The sequence below is a fragment of the Apium graveolens genome, chromosome 5 (genome assembly GCF_009905375.1).
Source record: "Apium graveolens cultivar Ventura chromosome 5, ASM990537v1, whole genome shotgun sequence".
NCBI classification, from domain to species: Eukaryota; Viridiplantae; Streptophyta; class Magnoliopsida; order Apiales; family Apiaceae; genus Apium; species Apium graveolens.
Window position 1 is genome coordinate 316,569,525 of NC_133651.1, and position 18,280 is coordinate 316,587,804.

The following is an 18,280-nucleotide window of genomic DNA, read 5'->3' on the forward strand; positions in this document are numbered from 1 at the left end:
CCGAACCGAGTTCGAGTTGATAACGAGTTGGATCGAGTCCAACAACTAAAAAACTCGACTCAACTCATTAAGCATATCAATCTTTTTTTCTTGATCAAACTCGAGTTTGTTACAGAGTCGAGTTGAGTTTTTACCGAGTCGAATCGAGTTCAGCTCGATTCGTTTATGGCTCTGTTCGGTTTTATAACCAAAGTTGAAAGGATAGAAACTAAATCGAAGTTTTCGGAAGCAAAACCTAATTTTACGGTTTTTAAAATTTTAAAACTAAAACAAATAATTTCGAACATGATTTTGTCCAAAATCTGAACCAAATCGTGTTCTCTCGACTTATGCCGGTCATTACAAAATTACTCAATAAGAAAGATTCAAATAGCTGTGTAATGGATAGAACAAAAAATTGTTGGAAGCATAAGCAATTAAGAAATACCAAAAATGCTACTAATTCATGTGTATTACACTGTCAGGCAATGCTACTAATTCATGTGTAATTTGACATTTAATGGGTGGGGGAGGTCATTATAGTACCTAAAATTAATGTATCAAACTAAGTAACCACAGTTCTATGCGGAAGCAATGACTTCTAACTGGATAAGATGTACTCAGTTCGAAGCAACTGAAATATCATACCTCCATCTTCAGTTTTTACGGCTGGTTATTGAAATATCATGATTCGATCTCCACAGAGGAGTCAAGATCTCCACAGAGGAGGAGTCCGACGTAGTTGCTTCAGTTTCTGCTACTTCAAGCTCCACTGTAGCATTAAACCCAAAATCTTTACCAGGGACAAATGCTGATTTTAGCTCTTCTGCTGTTTGTGTTGTGTTAATCTTGTTATCCTTCACTGTTAAATTTTCCTGGTACATAAAATAATCTCAAAAGGTTGGTTACTCTAGCTCTGCTAAAGTAACACTGTATTTCAAGTTTCAACTAGCTAATGGACTTGCCTTCTTCACATATTCAGCCAAAGTTGAGCTGACTATTTCTTGAATTACAAATTTGGTGACACGATCTTCGCCAATAATCTGTAGTAGGAAACTTTTTGGAACCTGCACTAGTTTTCCTATCAGAATTCTTGCTTGAAGAGAAAGAATCAGTTACATGCAATATTTCTTCATACATGAATATCTTTACTGTCTCATCATATACATATAGATCAAGAAGCACGTATAGGGAGTATATTCAGCACAAGTCTACGAGATAAAACAGAGTAATCCTAAAAATTTGAAATTAAGTACTCTCCAAGTAAACTCTTAGCTGAAAACAATGGATAGCATTCTGTAGCATACACACTCAAAACAACAAACATATTTCTTCATTAGTAGACTAGACATTTGAAACAATCAGCCGAAAAGCATGTAAATTAAGGACTGAATGGCTTGTTTCTGGTGATAAACATCATAAAGGGAATGACTTAAATAGGTCTATACATAAACGCTAGCAAAACAAATTCTAAAACTATAAAACACCACCACCCACGTGAGAAGAAATTACCTTTGATGTTTTTCCTGGAAAAGCATCCGCGGACATGCAGAAAAAAAATAGAAAATATGAATTCCAAAGTTGCGTAGATCAAAAATATTTAAAATGAATTACACATAGCAGGTCTGGAACACGGTACATAGCCATATACTTGTGGTTTACCCAAATGTTTACTTGACTATATATTATCCTACAAGGTTGCACTGAAACCAAGCTCATCCTGTTAATAATTGATATTGTAAATTAAGTTGATAACTATTTTCTAGTCATGCCTCTCTTTTTGATTGTGGCACTTAACTACACTCACAAATTACGTATTTTTTCCGTACCTTCAAGAGCCGCAGGTGAGATTCTGGTTAGGTGTCAGGTCTACTAAACTGATGAACTGGATTTACATCAGGGTCAACAATTTCTTTTTATCATATTAGTTTGCTTTCCATACCACTCAATGAATTGTGCAACATCCAATAGGTAGAACCCAGAACCTTGTTCTTGTCAAAAAACATGGTGGTTATTATATCCCACGGATCTGTAAACCTCGCTTCGCCTCAAAGTCAAGACACAAATGCCATGCTTGATTCTAAAGTTGTTAAGATTTGTACCAACACAATTAACTACATCAACCAGTAATCCAGTATGGAACTAGAATTGATAGTAGAGTAGATTGTAGAAGTTATGATGCATTAGTAAAGAGTCTAAAGACTAAAATCCATTAATCATAAAGGAGTGCTTTACCAGTTTAGGAATAGCTATACAATAAAATAATAGAAGAATCTTGAAAAACCTGGCTTATAGTTAATGAGAATAACAATTCGTCCGAACCACTGTTAGAGGTTACCCTAAGATTGAAAACATGTATTTCAATCTCACTGTTGTAGTCTTCGAATGTATTCCTACAGTACCAGATACATTTTAATAAAGATGGTTATTAAGAATATAAAATTTAACGATCCAATAGATCTCTGGCATTGGCTAGATTAGCAATTGACCAAATTAATTAGTATACTTGTGATGACTGAGAAGCAATTCATGGATCACTTTAAATTTTCCATAAGGTACAACTAATTAAATTTATGTGTACGGGCATGGACGCTTCTAAGATTCTAGAGAAACTATATTTTTATGTAGCAAAGCTGTCAAAGTGCTTCAAATAAGATATATTAATTTAGCATATTAGTTGCGAGATCATTGGAAAGAGTAAGTATGGTAGAACTAGCACATGTGATGCATGCATAGCAAAAAACTGTGGTTGTAGATCCAAAGTAGCTAACTTAGGCAACAGCCAAAGCGACATCTCTGAAAATTTCTTAAAACAACTTATGTTACCGATTATGATAGTCAGATCCATTTTGTGTTGGTTGTGAAATAGGAAGATTAGCAGCAATATGTCACAGGAAATGATTTAAAGACTAAGAACTGGGAAAGATCTGTTCTGCTGGTCATATTTGAAAGTTATATCTTGGGAACAATAGCTATGTAGTATGTATTACACAAGTATGTATGAGAAACAAAGTAGTTCGGGAATCAGATATAAAATTGAGCAAGATAAGAAACTATTTTCTTGTGTAAATTATAATTTATCACCTCCTTTTTGTCTACGAAAGCCTGGAACTGGTGGTGCTGTACGAGCTAAATTTGCCAGAACCTTATCAAAAACTATCTCTGTGTCCTCCCCTGGCACATCGACTCTTAGCTGAATGCGCAACAATAGTAAAATTACTATATGTAAAGTTTAGAAAACAGGTCATTTCTAAATATTAATCCGTAATCTAGGCATCCTGCTCAAAAAACGGCCTTCAATCTAGTTGTGGTGTAAACTGCACGAATAATACAGCATGTACTTTATACTCTCAGGAGCTTAACAATATCTCAGTCAAGGAGAGACTTTCATCATTTTACGGGGAGCATTTTTATTATCAATTAAGTGTCGAAGTGAATCTTGATGACATGCTACAAACCAAAATAAGAGTGTAAGCAACTATAATGAATAGGCCCTGAACGACACAGAAACATGCATGTGGTATAGCTCACAGTAAATATCCTCGATATGCTATTTAAAAATATTGAGAGCCTAAAACTATTTCAACTGAATATGGTCCCTAAACTACTTGGGTGCAAGAATTAAGATATATAGGCCAAAAAATCAAACTATGAGAAATGTCCTCATATATTAGTTTGTTGCTTCGTATCATAAGATAAGGGTCTGATTGGGATGTGGTGACAATGCAGATCAGAATTAAGATGCCAAAAAAAGTTGCAACATCCACCACTTAATAGTTAGACTGGCAAGCCAACTTTTACAACCACCAAACTGACAAACTCAACTAGATATGTACCATCAAATAGAAAACGGTTGATTTAATTTTTTTAATCTGCTGAAGATGCATACAAGGTTATAGTCAAATTTGAAAGCTAACTTGTAAGATGTCATCCTCTTGAGACTCCAGAACTATCTTGGCATTTTTCACAGATATTGACTTTGCTGTGTCCTGTAACAGAAGCCTCTAAGCCTACAACATAAAAATAGTTTAGAGATATAAATAAAATATAAGGATAAATATGGAAAAAGTAAAAGGCGGAGTAGCTGCACAAATTAAGTTCTACGATGGAGTTGACTTACCTGTACCTACAGCAGATGTTGGTTTGATAAGAGATTTGAGACTCTCAGAAAGACTACAGGGTTTTAGAAATCTGTAAAAAAAAATAAAAATTAGCAGTACGACTCTTTTGAGAATAAAATAAAAAACTACTAGAAATTCCATTCAGGTTAACCGATGCCTTCACTAGAGTGCATGAATCTGTCTGATTGTATCTTTAGAATGCTGACCACTATAAAACTACTTCAGCCATATACAAGGAATCGCTTTGAGTTAGCCAAAGAGAGAAAAACCTTAAATTTATTAAAGTTCACGAGGAATTAATGTAACAAGCTCAAGACAATGCAATATTAAGGTTAATACTAATAATTACTGAGCTACAGTACTGATTCGAGATAGATCTACCAGGCTGTTCTGATGTTACAAACATTGTCTAATAATAATAATGGATAGATGTTTGATCACAAATTCTACAGACTAAACCCCAACCATCCCACATTTAAAAAGTTACTACAAGCTCAAAGTTATGATGCGTCAAGGTTAATATTCATGATTTTGGACCTACGATACCTAGTCAAGAAAGGGCTATCAGTCTATTTTGGTGTTCTAGTTTCCAACTTACAAGTATTGTGTATTATGATAATGGCTAGATGTTTGATCACAAAATCTCCGGAACAATACTGTTTTAAAGACAATGTCCCCATTCCGACAAAAAAAAGACAGTGTCCCCACATTAAAGATGTGGGTAACACAGCACCTGTTTCAGGGAGAACCTCGACAAATTATTCTCTTTAGTATTCTTCTCAATTGTAACATAATCAACACATAATCTGAATTTAAAAAGAATAAAAATATAAAATAACTGATTGAATCTGGATAACAGCTCCCGACCTTTTTAACTTCATGGAAAATTAGATATAATGATAGAAACTGTGAACTACAATTACTATGAATATATTTACCTCTGCCCTATAGTTAGTTCCTTTATGCAAGCTGTATTACCACAGCTATTCAGAACATGCACCAATGAGCTCCTAGCAGACAATTTCTGTATAATAAAGAGCCAAGAAGAACGAGGAAGTAACAATGAGCGAAAAAACAAAGAAAAATAAATTAACTCCGAGCACCAAAACGTAACTTAACTGCATTACTATAAGGCAAGTCACTTTATAATTGATACATATAAGCCAACTTCATTATAATTTCGATCAAGTGAACTAATAATGTGTACTATAATCATTCATTTATCTTCTCGATTAGGCCGAGAAACGGGTTTTTGCAGCCAATGTCTGTCTTTTGCTTATTGATCAATCTTAATGTCTGAAATGACTGAGTAAGCAACACACATTTTATTCTCTACAAAACACACACACACACAGCAAGTCAGCAACAGACATAACATATCAGCTCCCATATCAGTTCCAACTTGTAAAAAGACCATAAGTACTTGAACTAAGTTCCAAGAATCATAACTCAATGTTAGAAAATCTAATTCATATAGAAATTCAAGTATTACCAAAACATATTTATTCTTTATAAAATACACACACAAAAACACACATAGAAAACGCACACAAGGGGTTCTTACATTGGAGTTGTGAAAGTGAATACAGGGTGAAGAAGAAGAAGATAATCTCAACGCCATTGCTGTTGCTATCCACAAACCAATCCTCAAGTCTATGTAAATGTTAAGATAATTTCAAGTTTATATTTTTTAATTTATTTCATTATTGTTTTTTATTTGAAGACATTATCCGGTGACGTAAAAATCGGGAATCGGGGAAGATATCGATTTGAGATTAATTGAAAATCGGGAATTAATCGGAGAAAAAATCGGATGTATTATAATACTAAATTATATTTAATATATTATTCTGAATATATTAGTTATTTATTAATATACTTATACAAATTATGATACTTATACAAATTATGATAGAATAAATATATATTTGTTACTCCCTCCGTCCCTATCATTTCTTTACAGTTTTTTGGAGTGTTTGACACGCATTTTAAGATAACTATAACGTATATTTTCGTCATTTATTTTTAAAATGTTTTTTTTATAAAAGTTTGAACATTATATTTTTATTTAGGAGAAAAAAAAATTGAAAAAAATTTATGCAACTACATTTAACAAGAGCATTAAAGTATGTGCCGAACCCCGTTCCCCAATGTAAAAAATTGAGGGGGACGGAGGGAGTAACAAATATATATTTATTCTATCATAATTTGTATAAGTATTCATATTTAAATTAATATAATATTTTAATTTTAATAGATAATTATATATATTCCGATAACAGAAAATGAATACGTTCGTGATTGGAAAATTTCATTTAACGAGATTATTCATTTATAAAGATTAAAAATATATTCCTATCAAAAAAAAGATTAAAAATATATTGGATTTATTATATGAAAAAATTATTTGCTAGAGCAAAATTATTGATTTACCACTACGTGGAGGCTAGAAATGCAGATTAGTGTCCCTTCGTTGTTAACACCACACACAACAAAATGAAGCAGAAGCACACCAAAGGCTGGTTGAATATTAAGTACAAGGTAATCTCATTAATTTGAATTCAACAATTTAAATTAATTCTTGCCTAGATTTTTAGTTTAATTTGGATCGATTTACGTATAAGATGTTCCAATTTGCAATATAAATAGTTTATTTATTAACTGAGACTCATATATGCTTATAAGGTGTTCGATAGAAGTTCTAAGTAAATTGTTTACTGCAGTTCTCGTACTATCTATATCTTTATAGTTTTTTTCGGATTAAAGCTGGTATCATTTGATTAAAATTTTCGGGATGAGCGAGAGTCGAGTCTGGGACTACAGGAAGGTGTTGCAGTAATTAAAGGTCACATTTCGGAACTGTTAGAAACTGAATATTTGTATTGTAGAGGGTTAAACTGTTGCGAGATATGGAGAGCGGAACTTGTCCAGATTTATAATATTTTTTATTCATTTTGACACAGACTTCGCTATAAGTATAACTATTTTCAGGTTATTAGGGCACCTTGTATGTTAAATGTTCATCGAATACGCGGTCTTCTAGTGTTATTGAACCGTGAATATTTAATTTTATTGTAATAATATGTGTTTTGTTATGAACAGAGGTTGCCAAGTAGCCGGGATTTCTTTCTTAAAAGGAGGAAATGGATCAGCTTTGAACGGCTTTGGGCCTGGCCTTCTTCTCAACAAAAAATTTAGAAAGCTCAGAGATAAAGTAAGTAAAGCACTAAATTGTAACTCAACACTTGTTGGTTTATTATATGTTTACTTGCTCCGTTGTTAGTGGAGAGGATAGGCATGACTGATGACACTTAAACTGTAATTCCTATCAAATCTATACCGGCAAGATAATGTACAAGTTATTAAAAGCTTATAGAGAATGTTTAGTGATGATGTTTATAGAGTTAAAACAAGATAATATACTCTTTTGCTCCACCATTGCCTTTTCAATTCAACTTCATATTGAGCATTAGAAATGCACATAATGGTAAACGTGACACATGTACAAGCATATAGGGTTCAATTGCATCAACCTTTATGTTGTGAACTGTTATAGTGTTTCCTTTCGAGGCGAGTAAAGTACTCAATTGTAACAGTAAAGTACTCAATTGTAACACAAGATTATTCTCACATTATATGTTTATGTGTTTTGCTTTGTGTACGTTGGCACGATTCCGGTATTAATTACGTGCACGTTCATATTTTGCTAAGTACATGTCATGAAGCTATTGATAAGGACATGATATGATATCATGCATACAATTTCTTAAATTATAAGTCATAGCTCATAATTTATGGTGCCACTGTTACAAGAAGATCATATGATGCTAAGTACATGATATTGATGAGTACTCGATACAAGATCATGCATATGCATACGATTACTTGAATTGTAAGTGATTTTTTTCCACTGCTGCAAGATGTTGAGTGCATTAAAAGTAATATCCTCATCATCAACCATTAACGTTCCTTCCGGTTACACTACTGTCGGTCACACTACTGCCTATAGCAGATAACACTATTCTTTTGGTGACCAATAACAAACTTCAGGAGGGTCCTAGCTCTGTTAGGGTGTTGGCCCATTGCGGCACAATTTGAATAGATAATGTCCCAAGTAGCATAAACAGAAATAATGGCCTCAAATAGCACGCTAAAACGTAAGTTTAAAAAATGTTTACAGAGAATGCAGGATCCCCTTGTGTATATGTGTTTGAGTCACAAGGAAAATGAAGCAAACATATTATAATAATACGTCTCTGACAATAAAAATGCCATACGATGTATTGTTTCCTGGGCAACGCAAGTCTATATATCGTTTTTGTTTAAGAACTCGTGTGACTTAGACTACAAGGCTGCAAAATGATCAAACAGGACCACCTAAATGAGTGTTCTAACCCTCCACACACGTACCTTACTTTCATGTGTTATAATGTTGACTAGGTGGAGTGTAAGGTAAAGCAGTGTTTCCGGCCAAACTGGTACACCCTAAATCGTTGCACCTTTTTTTCCTCGTTTTTAAAAACTAAATATTTCTAAAACCCGCATGTAAATTGTTGAACCCCAAAAATAAACCGGTGCATTAGGATCTACGATTAGATTAGGGTTTAGGATCTAGGATTTAGGGCCCTAAACCCTAAATCGTAGTATCTTTTGTTCATTTTTATAGGAAACTGAATATTTCTTAATTCCAAAAGGGAATTGTTAATCTCCAAGGAAAAATGAATAATTTTTTAAAATATTAATTAAAAAATTGAATATTTTTCAATTTCAAAGAGAAATTATTGAACCTCAAAGGAATTACGTATAAAAATATAAATATTAGTGAAAACTACTGAAAATACAACTTTAACCGTGTTTACCATTGAAAAGTAAGTATGTTTAACTGCTGAAAACACAACTTTAAACTGTGTTTGACCAAGTCATAACGCCACTAGTAGCGTTTTAATGTGCTATTTGGGGTCATTTATTTGAGGTGTGCCATCTTGGGCCTTTTAGTGTAAAATTAGAATTGTGTTGTATGGGGATTTTTTTTAAGTTTGTTATGATGTTCATTTGCAATAAGGGCCATGGTGGTTGTTAGACCTCCCAACAACTTATATCGCACCTTCAAAGTGTGGCGTTCAGAAAATAACATGATTATGTAAGGTTGATCAACTCCGTGTCTATTGAAATTGGCTAACACTTTCTTCTCAATTTCACGACCCAAGAAGTTTGAGAATCAGTTCGTGATACTTTCTCTAATGGTTTATTTTCTAACGCCATTCGAAAATGACAAAAAAGTCGAATTATTTAGATTCCATGATTGTAAATGTTTCGATGATGGTACAACATACAAGAAGATTGTAGAGAATAATCGGTTCTTTAAGTTTCTTACGGGACATGATAAGTCTCTTGATGAAGTTCGTGGTTGAATACTTGGAACCAAATTACTTCCTAGTTCAAGAGAAGCATTCTTTAAGGTCTGCCGGGTTGAAATTCGAAAAAGCTCATATTGGGCTGGGTCAACTGGATAACATATCTCCATTTGGAAGTTCCGCACTTTCTAATCAAAATTGGTTTGGGGATTATCGTAAACCAATATATGTATAAGCATGCATATGACAAGATCTATCTTACTAAGGAACGACATTAGATTATGGTATGAAACAAGAATTTAAAACATAAACATTATTACAATCTTAAAGTTATGATAAATTCGATAAGAAGCATACTAACACCTGAATATCTAGTTAAGTTTTACAAAGTAGTTCAGTTTTGTGCACACATACATTCCATCATTTACAAATGTTAATCCTTATGTACCCATTGTGGAACAGTTTGGGGCTCCGCGACTTGTCCCCTCGAAGTTGCAGTCACGACCTAACACATGATCCATCAACCGCAGCACACGAGTTTCCTCTGGCTCCATCTATTCCCATGGTATCTTTGTTGGCACTACCGACCAATCCTACTCCTTAGTCACATCATATCCCCTCCCGTCTCAGCGGGATGCCTAGCTACTGGTGTTACCTCCTCCTCTACCAGATCCATCTCAGAGCCTCCTCGGAGCCACCATGATTACCCTCCCGCGACGTCTCTAGTTATGAAGTCTCAACCATGTCGATCTGCTGCTAAAGTAATAGTAACAATAATATAGAATCATGCAATTGACTCAACAATCGCAACATATACCATCATGATAACTAAGACCATATCTGATTGTCTCGACCCAAACTCTACGTGAGTTTGCATAAAGCTCTCCTTGTCCTATGCGATCTTCCTATCGTATCTTAAATTCTGCCTATTCTTATTTCAGGGACCAATAACATGTAGTCCTCATACCAACCTGTGACGCGCTCCAAATTTGAGGTCTAGATTTGGGAGTCACTGATCATTCACAATCATAAATTAACATGGATAATATATTTATAAGGATGCAAATGACCCCATCTATCTACGAATGATTGATCTCTGGTTATGGTATGAAACATGAATTTAAAATATTAATATTATTATAAACCATCTTAAAGTTATTAGCAATTAGGATAACTAAGATAAAAAGCATACTAACAACTGAATATCTACTTAAGTTTTACAAACTAGTACAATTTTATACACACATACATTCCATAATTTACACATGCTCGAGAAACTCAAAACTCTCGTCTTAGATAGGCAACTTCACCTTAGTTGCCTGAGGGTCCCTCCTTATCACACGCTTCTTTACCTTTCGAGTGTGTGTAGGCTTCATCCTCTAGTTTTACTGAAAGATATAGGAATGACAAACAAGCGTGAGCCAAAAATGACCAGCAAGTTCACAATAGATATCCAAGCACCAACAACCGTGAACAAGATATAACTGATAAAAAATCAATAGAACAATTTCAACTGATAATTGTTTCAGTTTTGCGTTTACTTTAGAAGTTCAAAAAGGAATGCAACTAATGGCAATTAACAATAAATTAGACTGGAAACATATGTACTATACCCGCTGATCAGTCGGGATACACTACGGATATACACCCACATCATATATCCCTACATATTAAGGACCCAAGCATACATTGGCCTAAAATAATCACAAAGACCAAGCATTACTGACCTTTTTTATAACCATCCATACCGTAGGGTAAGCATCCAGAACAATCGACATGCTTAAATGTTGTCCCAACGTCATAATTTTTTTGTATTTGTAAAATAATGTTCAAGTAAAACAAGATATGATATGATTGATTTAACTAATCCAGAGTATCAAAGAAGAGAAACAATATTATATGGAGATGAAAAATAAATGAACCGCAATTAACCTAGAACAAAGGTCATTTGCCTAAGATATCTATAAATTATGACAATGAAAGAATAAAAAATAAAGGATACTGGCATTATCATGATTTGTTGTAAAAATAAGTAAAACATTGTACTATTATGAACTTAGAATAGGGGAGAATACTTGCATGGTATGCAGTATGAACACACTTTACTTTTATGCTCCTGGCCCTGAATGCCTCGAACTATGTGTATAATTAATTGACCAAATCTATTTTAATAATTGGTTGATGTTTAATAATTGGTTTATGTTGACCAAATCTTTAGGATAATAGTTTATGGTTAGGTGTGATTTAGTTTTGAATATTTTGAATTACAGTTTAGTGAGATAAGATATTTGTTTTATGTATTTACTTATATAAAGGATACGCATATAATTAAAATATAACAGTTATATGCAGTTTACACTTTATATTTGTATAGCCCTAATATGTACACACACCTAAAATACCAATGGTATCAGAGCTCTCTTCTCAAGGGACTTGTGAAGTACCATGACATAATCTATAACCTATATGCTCAGGACCCGCACATCAGCATGGTGGCTCCGAGGAAGACCCTGAGATGGATCCGGTTGTGGAGGTAGCACCGGTAGCTAGGCTTTTCGCTGAGTTGAGAGGGATACCATGGGAGCAGATAAAACCAGGGGAGGCTCGTGTGTTGCGGTTGATGGATCATGAGTTAGGCCGTGACACCGCCACTTCGAGGAAACAGGTCACGGAGCCCTGGACTGTTCCATATTGGGTACACGAGAATTTGTTGATTGAGTTTGATGTTCTGCAGGGTCAAAACCATGATCTCTGGAGGATGCTAGATAGTCGGAGAGAGGTTTAGACGGGAAGAACGGGGCCAGTTGATGGGATTATGAGGAGGATTAAATATATTGAGGAGGTCGGTACCCGAGAGAGAGTTGGATGAGCTTCTGATGGCTAGAGATGTATAGTAGATTACCGTCTTGCATGTTGAGGGGTGTTTTGGCTGAGCTCCGAGACGTAGAGAGGCGAGATGCAGAGAGGATGGGTGATCCCAGATGAGGGTTTCGAGTTGCCCGAGCAGGTGTAAATAAAATAATGGAGCGTATGTGTTTATAAAATTTATCTAGTTTGTAAAACTTAACTAGATATTCAGTTGTTAGTATGCTTGTTATCGCAGTTATCGTGATAGCTAAAAGATGGTTTGTAATAAAGTTTATATTTTAGATTCTTGTTTTATACCATAACTTGAGATCGATCTTTTGTAGATAAATGGGGTCATGTGCAGGCTTATATATGTACATTTTTTATCAGGTTGGTTTATGATTGTGATTGGTTAGTGACTCCCGAATCTAGATCCTGGATCAAACATGATGTCCTCGTCATCGTCAGGTTTGAACAAACATCCCATAGGTCCAAGATCGATCCTCCCTAGCCATTGTGGGATAATACCGGTTGACTGCGTGTCCCCGCCTCCGGATCTCTATTCATTTTGGTATAATACCACCAGCCTACATGTCCCTAGTTTCGGCAACTTGATGAGTCAAGCTTTCGAGAGTCGACTCTGATACCTAATGTGAAAACCGATTCAAACCCAAGCCTTTCTTGAAAACCGGGTCAAAAGTCAAATTAATATCGGCCCAAATGTAGCCAACTTGGGTAGTCCACAAGCCCAACACAGACCTCAAAAAGATAATGTTTGTTGGTGCACATATACTAATTGAACTTTGCCTGAAGTCTCAAATATCTTCAATGTGGGACTGAGGTGTTATATGAGTGTTGTTAAAGGCATATATTAAGGATGGTAGAAAAATTACTACTTTGCTCACACTCGTCCAGATTTTGGGTTTATGTTGGTCAATTTATGAACAGACCTACTCAAGAATACTTGAATATCTTACAATATCTCAATGAGAATTCAGGTAAAGGATTATTCTTCCGGAAAACAGCAAATCAGACTATCGTAGTATTCACTGATTGCGCTGTAGGGAAATTTTATTACATTGCGTAGCAAGAAACATTTTGGCTGAATTAAGAGCATTGGCACTCGTGATATGCGAAGGAATATGGCTTAGAATGTTACTGAGCTAGCTTAAGGTTACTAAAAGGGCCTATTTCCATGAAAAATGGTAGTCAATCAGCTATAGCTAAAAATCCAGTGCATCATGATCGAACAAAACATGCTGGGATAGAGCGACCTTTGATAAGTGAGAAGATTGGAGGCAAGATTATCTCTAATAACCACGTTCCTATAAATCAGTTTAGCAAACTGCAGACATTTTAACAAAACCGCCAAAATTTGTGTTTCAAGCCTGGTCTGATATATACATCCCAACTTGAGGGGGAGTGTTGAATTCTAATTTAATGAAGTTAGTTGTATATTGTTTAGATATTATGTGTAGAAGTGTGAAGTAAGAATGGTTGTTAGGTGAATCTGTTCCATGATTGAGTGTAATTTAGGCAGACAAATCACTGATTTTCACGATCTAATTTGATCCCATTCTCTCGGTATATATTCTATTTCTTACTGAATGATAGGTACGAGCTTTCTCCAAAACTTCGGTATATATAAGCGTCATGATATGTGAAAGCAAGATGAGCAGAGCTATACCAGCCATGGTGATTTACATATGGATATTTAATCACTGTGGGAAGGTACTATTTCATGCCCTTATAGAGAGAGTATGTTTAAGCTTTAGCAGCAAAAATGATATGCCTAAAGTAGGTATTGAAATATTGTTAAAAAATCAGCGTGAATTAGTAAGCATTATAATATTAATAGATTAATAGACAAGATAAAACCTATTTGAATAGAATTGCGGGTGTTATAGTATTAGTTCAAATATAAGTTGGAGTAAAAAGATATAAAATATAAGTACCTAATGATCCTTTATTTTTCTGAATTTGCTTAAGGGCACATTTTTGTTTAAAATTAGCTTTAGTTATATAATTCGTTCCTCCACATATCAGAGCTTCGAACTTCGAAGTAGCCCCCTAAAGGTAAAAGACCCCAATTTTCTGTCAGCTGCTGATGTTTAAGTTTTATTTTTGCTGTTGTATGTATGTATATAAGTATGAATTGTTTGTTTGTAAGAATTCGTATAATATGGGATTAATTACAACTTACCCCTTGAAATGTGATACAGTGTACACATAACCCTTAAAAGATGAAAGTCATACACATCAACCTCTTATGTACCGAATGTATACATCATGACCCTTGCTCCAAACATAACTTTTGAGTCATAAAACGTTACAATTTCAGGCAGGGTATTGTGGGCAACAAATGATTTTTTTCCTACATAGTATGAAGATCAGTCATGTTGTTGTTTTGCGGGGCATGTGCTTTTGTATTTATAAAATCATTCTCATCCCTGACCGAAACTAAACCTTGTTCAAGAGGCAATATAGGTATCTTGTAGTATAAACACTTTAGTTCCCTATAACCAAAGGCATTAGATTTTAACCTAAGATAGACTAATGTAAGTTCATCACAAGAGTCACAGACAGTGAGTTGGCCTCCAACATATTCAGCAACAGGGAGCCAATTTAACTTTTCATCTGAACTTATCGTTTCATCACCTACATTGAAAACATAACAAACAGTACATTGAAAGAACTCAGTATATGATGGGTTAATTGAAACAAATTGTAAAAGACGTGAAAGTACCTGGAGGAGTTTTCTCTCCCATGAAATACACCCCATTTGATCCTCACAATCTTCGAACTTTGTTCTTCATCATTTGTCTTTAAATTTTAAGCTCTGATAGGGTTTCAATATTTCATGTGCTTTTTGTTGATATCTTAAGGGCTGATATTTGTACAATTATTACAAAATATGTATCGGTCTAATTTGTGTTCCGAGAATACCCTCACCCCGATACATGACATTTCACGATTCAGGAGTGTTTGTCGAGCAAGGGTCGGGATGTACACATTCGGTACATAAATGTGTATGACTTTTTTCTTTAAGGGCTTATGTGTACACAGTATCATACTTCAGGGTCAAGTTATAAGGAGTCTATAACATGCTAATCATTTACCCTGCAATAATCTCGGAGGAGAAATTATTAAGTTGTCTTTTGGTGCATATCGAATAATCTCCCGAAATTTTATTGCAACTGTTAAAGATGCATGTCAGGTTAAGCTCATCAGTAAGCACCTGATCTAAATATATTATAATAAGAGGGAGCTGGGGTAGTGACCGGGGTTTCGGAGTTCCGACTCTGGTTCCTGTTGGCAGCGAAAGTTTTATTTGTCATTGTAGGAAGAAAAACGTTAGGACTTATGATAAGACTTTTATCTAATCAACTTGGGCAGGTTTATGCTATGTGTTCTATTATTTTAGTGCATAAAAACACCGAGGTCTGAGGTTATATATTGCCTTAAAAAGATGGCTTTTAGTAATTTTCTATAATCCCAAATTGTAGGATTTCAAATTAGCGAGAATGGATAAGTGTTATTGTGTTACTATAATCCAATTAAGACCTTTTTAACACCTTACGATTTTTCAAGGTTTTTAGGAGAGTTGATAACCTAACAACAGTGCAGCAGTTGAAAAGTGTTTCTTCTGATTTTCGACAAGGTCTGGCTTCTTCTATTTTTCTTCAATTTTTTGCCCTTTAGTTGCTTCTTTTTCTGTGTTTTCTTTGTGCTGCAAATGTTATTAACTTTGAAGTGTCGTTATTCTCCTCTAATTATGCTAGTATATCTGTACTTTATGGCTTTGATTTCCATATTGTTTGAATTTATGATACAGGTTTGGCACAAGCATGAATTATTGGAGGTCAATGATTTCATATATGTGTTATCAAAAGAACGTAATGTTGGTACTTCTAAGAGGAAGATTCATTTGATGGAGCTCCCAGTAAAACTCATTAATCAGCTACTGGAGAAAGTTCTTTGTATGAACATTCTTTTCTCTGATTACTTTAAGTGCTTTACGTTTAAAAACTTATGGTGAAGTTATTAAGATCTACTATCAAGTGGACCATGTGGAACCATGGATAATAGGAAACTGTCAAGGTCCTTCGACAACATTTTCCCTTCTTTCCAAATTTTTTATGATGATTATCACTGCTAAGAAAAGACATGGGCTACTAGATCACCCAGATTCTCCTTACATCAGAGCTGTGACTTTAACTTGTTAATATGCATAATCTGATGCTTGATTAACTAATTAATAGGCTTATGATAGCAAATTGGCTACCAGGCTATGTGTTTATGAATGATTTTTATTATTTATGATATTTTAATATTTATAATTTCTCCACTGTTTTAAGTCTTTGGAACCATTATTGGGTTTATCAGACCAGAGGTCCGCTTGACTTACCTAGAAGCTACTTCTCGCCTAGTTTATTTTGTAACTTATATGTATAAGTATATTTATACCTAAAAGTTGTTACTTGTTTGGATAGTGTACATAGTGATGATGCATAACTTTTAAGTTATAGGATGTAAATGAATAATAATAATAAATAGACACATAAGTGCTAGAAATTACATATGATGAGATAGATAGTGTTTTTTTATCAAATCAAATTTTAAACTTGAAAAAATTGAAGTACCAACTTCCAAGCTTTTAATTTGATGAACTTACTAGTGATGGCCAAGTCTTGCTGACTAAATTGTTAATTGGCGATTTTCTGGTTTAGGACTTACAAGTGGGCTTGATGCATTCCAAATTCTAATCTGGTTGTGAGTCTAATGAGCTTTAAGTGGATACCTATGATCCCAAGTACTGCTATTAAGATTTTGTCTGTTGACGACAAATATAGACATACTAAACCTAGTCATTTTGACGTAGGTTCTATTTATTTAACTTTGTTTATAATTATATTGTTTTGTGATGGAAGAAAATGCATATTCCGTGTATAATTTTCTTCTTCATATAGATTATACACAGCTTATGGGTTATTAGGAGATTTATGTGTTGGATTGGGGAAATATGTACAAAGTTGGGTGGGAAAAAAGTCACCAAATCACTTTGGTCTTCAAGTTCCTGTGAAGCACAGAAATTAAACTTTATACATCTTGTTGCCATTACCATTGTTCATATGTATCAATAGTTTTGGTTTGGTTTTCCAGGTGGGATTCTTCTTTTTAAGATATGTTGCCGCTATGGGGTTGATTTCAATCGTATATCAAAGACGATGAGGTGTTTTACCACGTTTTATTTTTCTAAATCTTCTCTTGAATTCATTGACAGTTTTGATATATATTGTCCATAACTAATATATCCTCTTCATTAGTGATATTAAGTAATGTCTAGCGAGTATTATAGTACATGATGACATAGTTTTAGCATCTAAGTTGATATCTTTGTATAAACATAGTACCATTAGGCTTTCTAGTTCATGGCATTTTGCGATATATTGTACTTCATTGCTATTTGATGACATTCTCCGTTACTTTGTAGGAATTTTTCCTGGATCTGACAGTCGAGTGACTACGATGGGTGTTTATATATTATCGATCTCGAAATGTTACAGCTCCCTACCAAGTGGTGGAACTCTGTTATATCCACCAGCGGATCTAATCACAGTGCTCAGCGGCCGCCATATGTCAAAGTCTCACTTTCATTCTCATGGATATTATTGGGCTAATAACAACTTTAACCTATTTTTTACATAAAAAAATAACAATAATAACTATTTTCAGAAATTTGATCAGCTTTAGCCTTTGGATATCCAATTAGTATCCGAGTATCGGATATGTTATATAAATTGGGATACTCTACTGAGTATTCCGCTAAAATTGACTACTTTCTTTATTTGTTAATTTTATCATAAAAATGGTTATTTTTGTCATTTTTTTGATAATATTACACTTTGTTTCATTTGTTTTAGAAAAGTTGCAACAATTTGTAACAATATGTAATGCTGGGAAATTTGACTTCCATGG

The 18,280-nt window shown here is 34.3% G+C and overlaps 1 protein-coding gene and 1 long non-coding RNA gene across 6 annotated transcripts; one reads left to right on the plus strand and one right to left on the minus strand.

The window, feature by feature from the left end:
* Window positions 1–416: 416 nt before the first annotated feature.
* Window positions 417–5,792, minus strand: LOC141659557 (uncharacterized). Of its 5 annotated transcripts, XR_012549784.1 has the most exons (9): window positions 5,665–5,792; window positions 5,039–5,124; window positions 4,100–4,170; window positions 3,897–3,989; window positions 3,064–3,172; window positions 2,264–2,372; window positions 1,492–1,505; window positions 945–1,046; window positions 417–854 (listed from the first exon to the last, which is right to left on the minus strand). XR_012549784.1 is itself a non-coding variant. In XM_074466478.1 (8 exons), the coding sequence occupies exons 4-8, from the start codon at window positions 3,908–3,910 to the stop codon at window positions 636–638; spliced, it is 486 nt and encodes a 161-aa protein (XP_074322579.1). In that variant the 5' UTR covers window positions 3,911–3,989; window positions 4,100–4,170; window positions 5,039–5,124; window positions 5,665–5,792; the 3' UTR covers window positions 417–635. The 5 variants fall into 5 exon arrangements, 2 of the variants coding, with proteins under 2 accessions (XP_074322579.1, XP_074322580.1); XR_012549783.1 differs by lacking the exon at window positions 2,264–2,372; XM_074466478.1 differs by lacking the exon at window positions 2,264–2,372 and having other exon boundaries at window positions 3,869–3,989.
* Window positions 5,793–6,518: 726 nt separating this feature from the next.
* On the plus strand, window positions 6,519–18,186 carry LOC141659558 (uncharacterized). Its single transcript, XR_012549786.1, has 6 exons — window positions 6,519–6,641; window positions 7,203–7,314; window positions 15,893–15,962; window positions 16,137–16,281; window positions 17,465–17,534; window positions 17,796–18,186. It is a non-coding gene; the product is annotated as an uncharacterized LOC141659558 (long non-coding RNA).
* The last annotated feature ends 94 nt before the right edge of the window (window positions 18,187–18,280 follow it).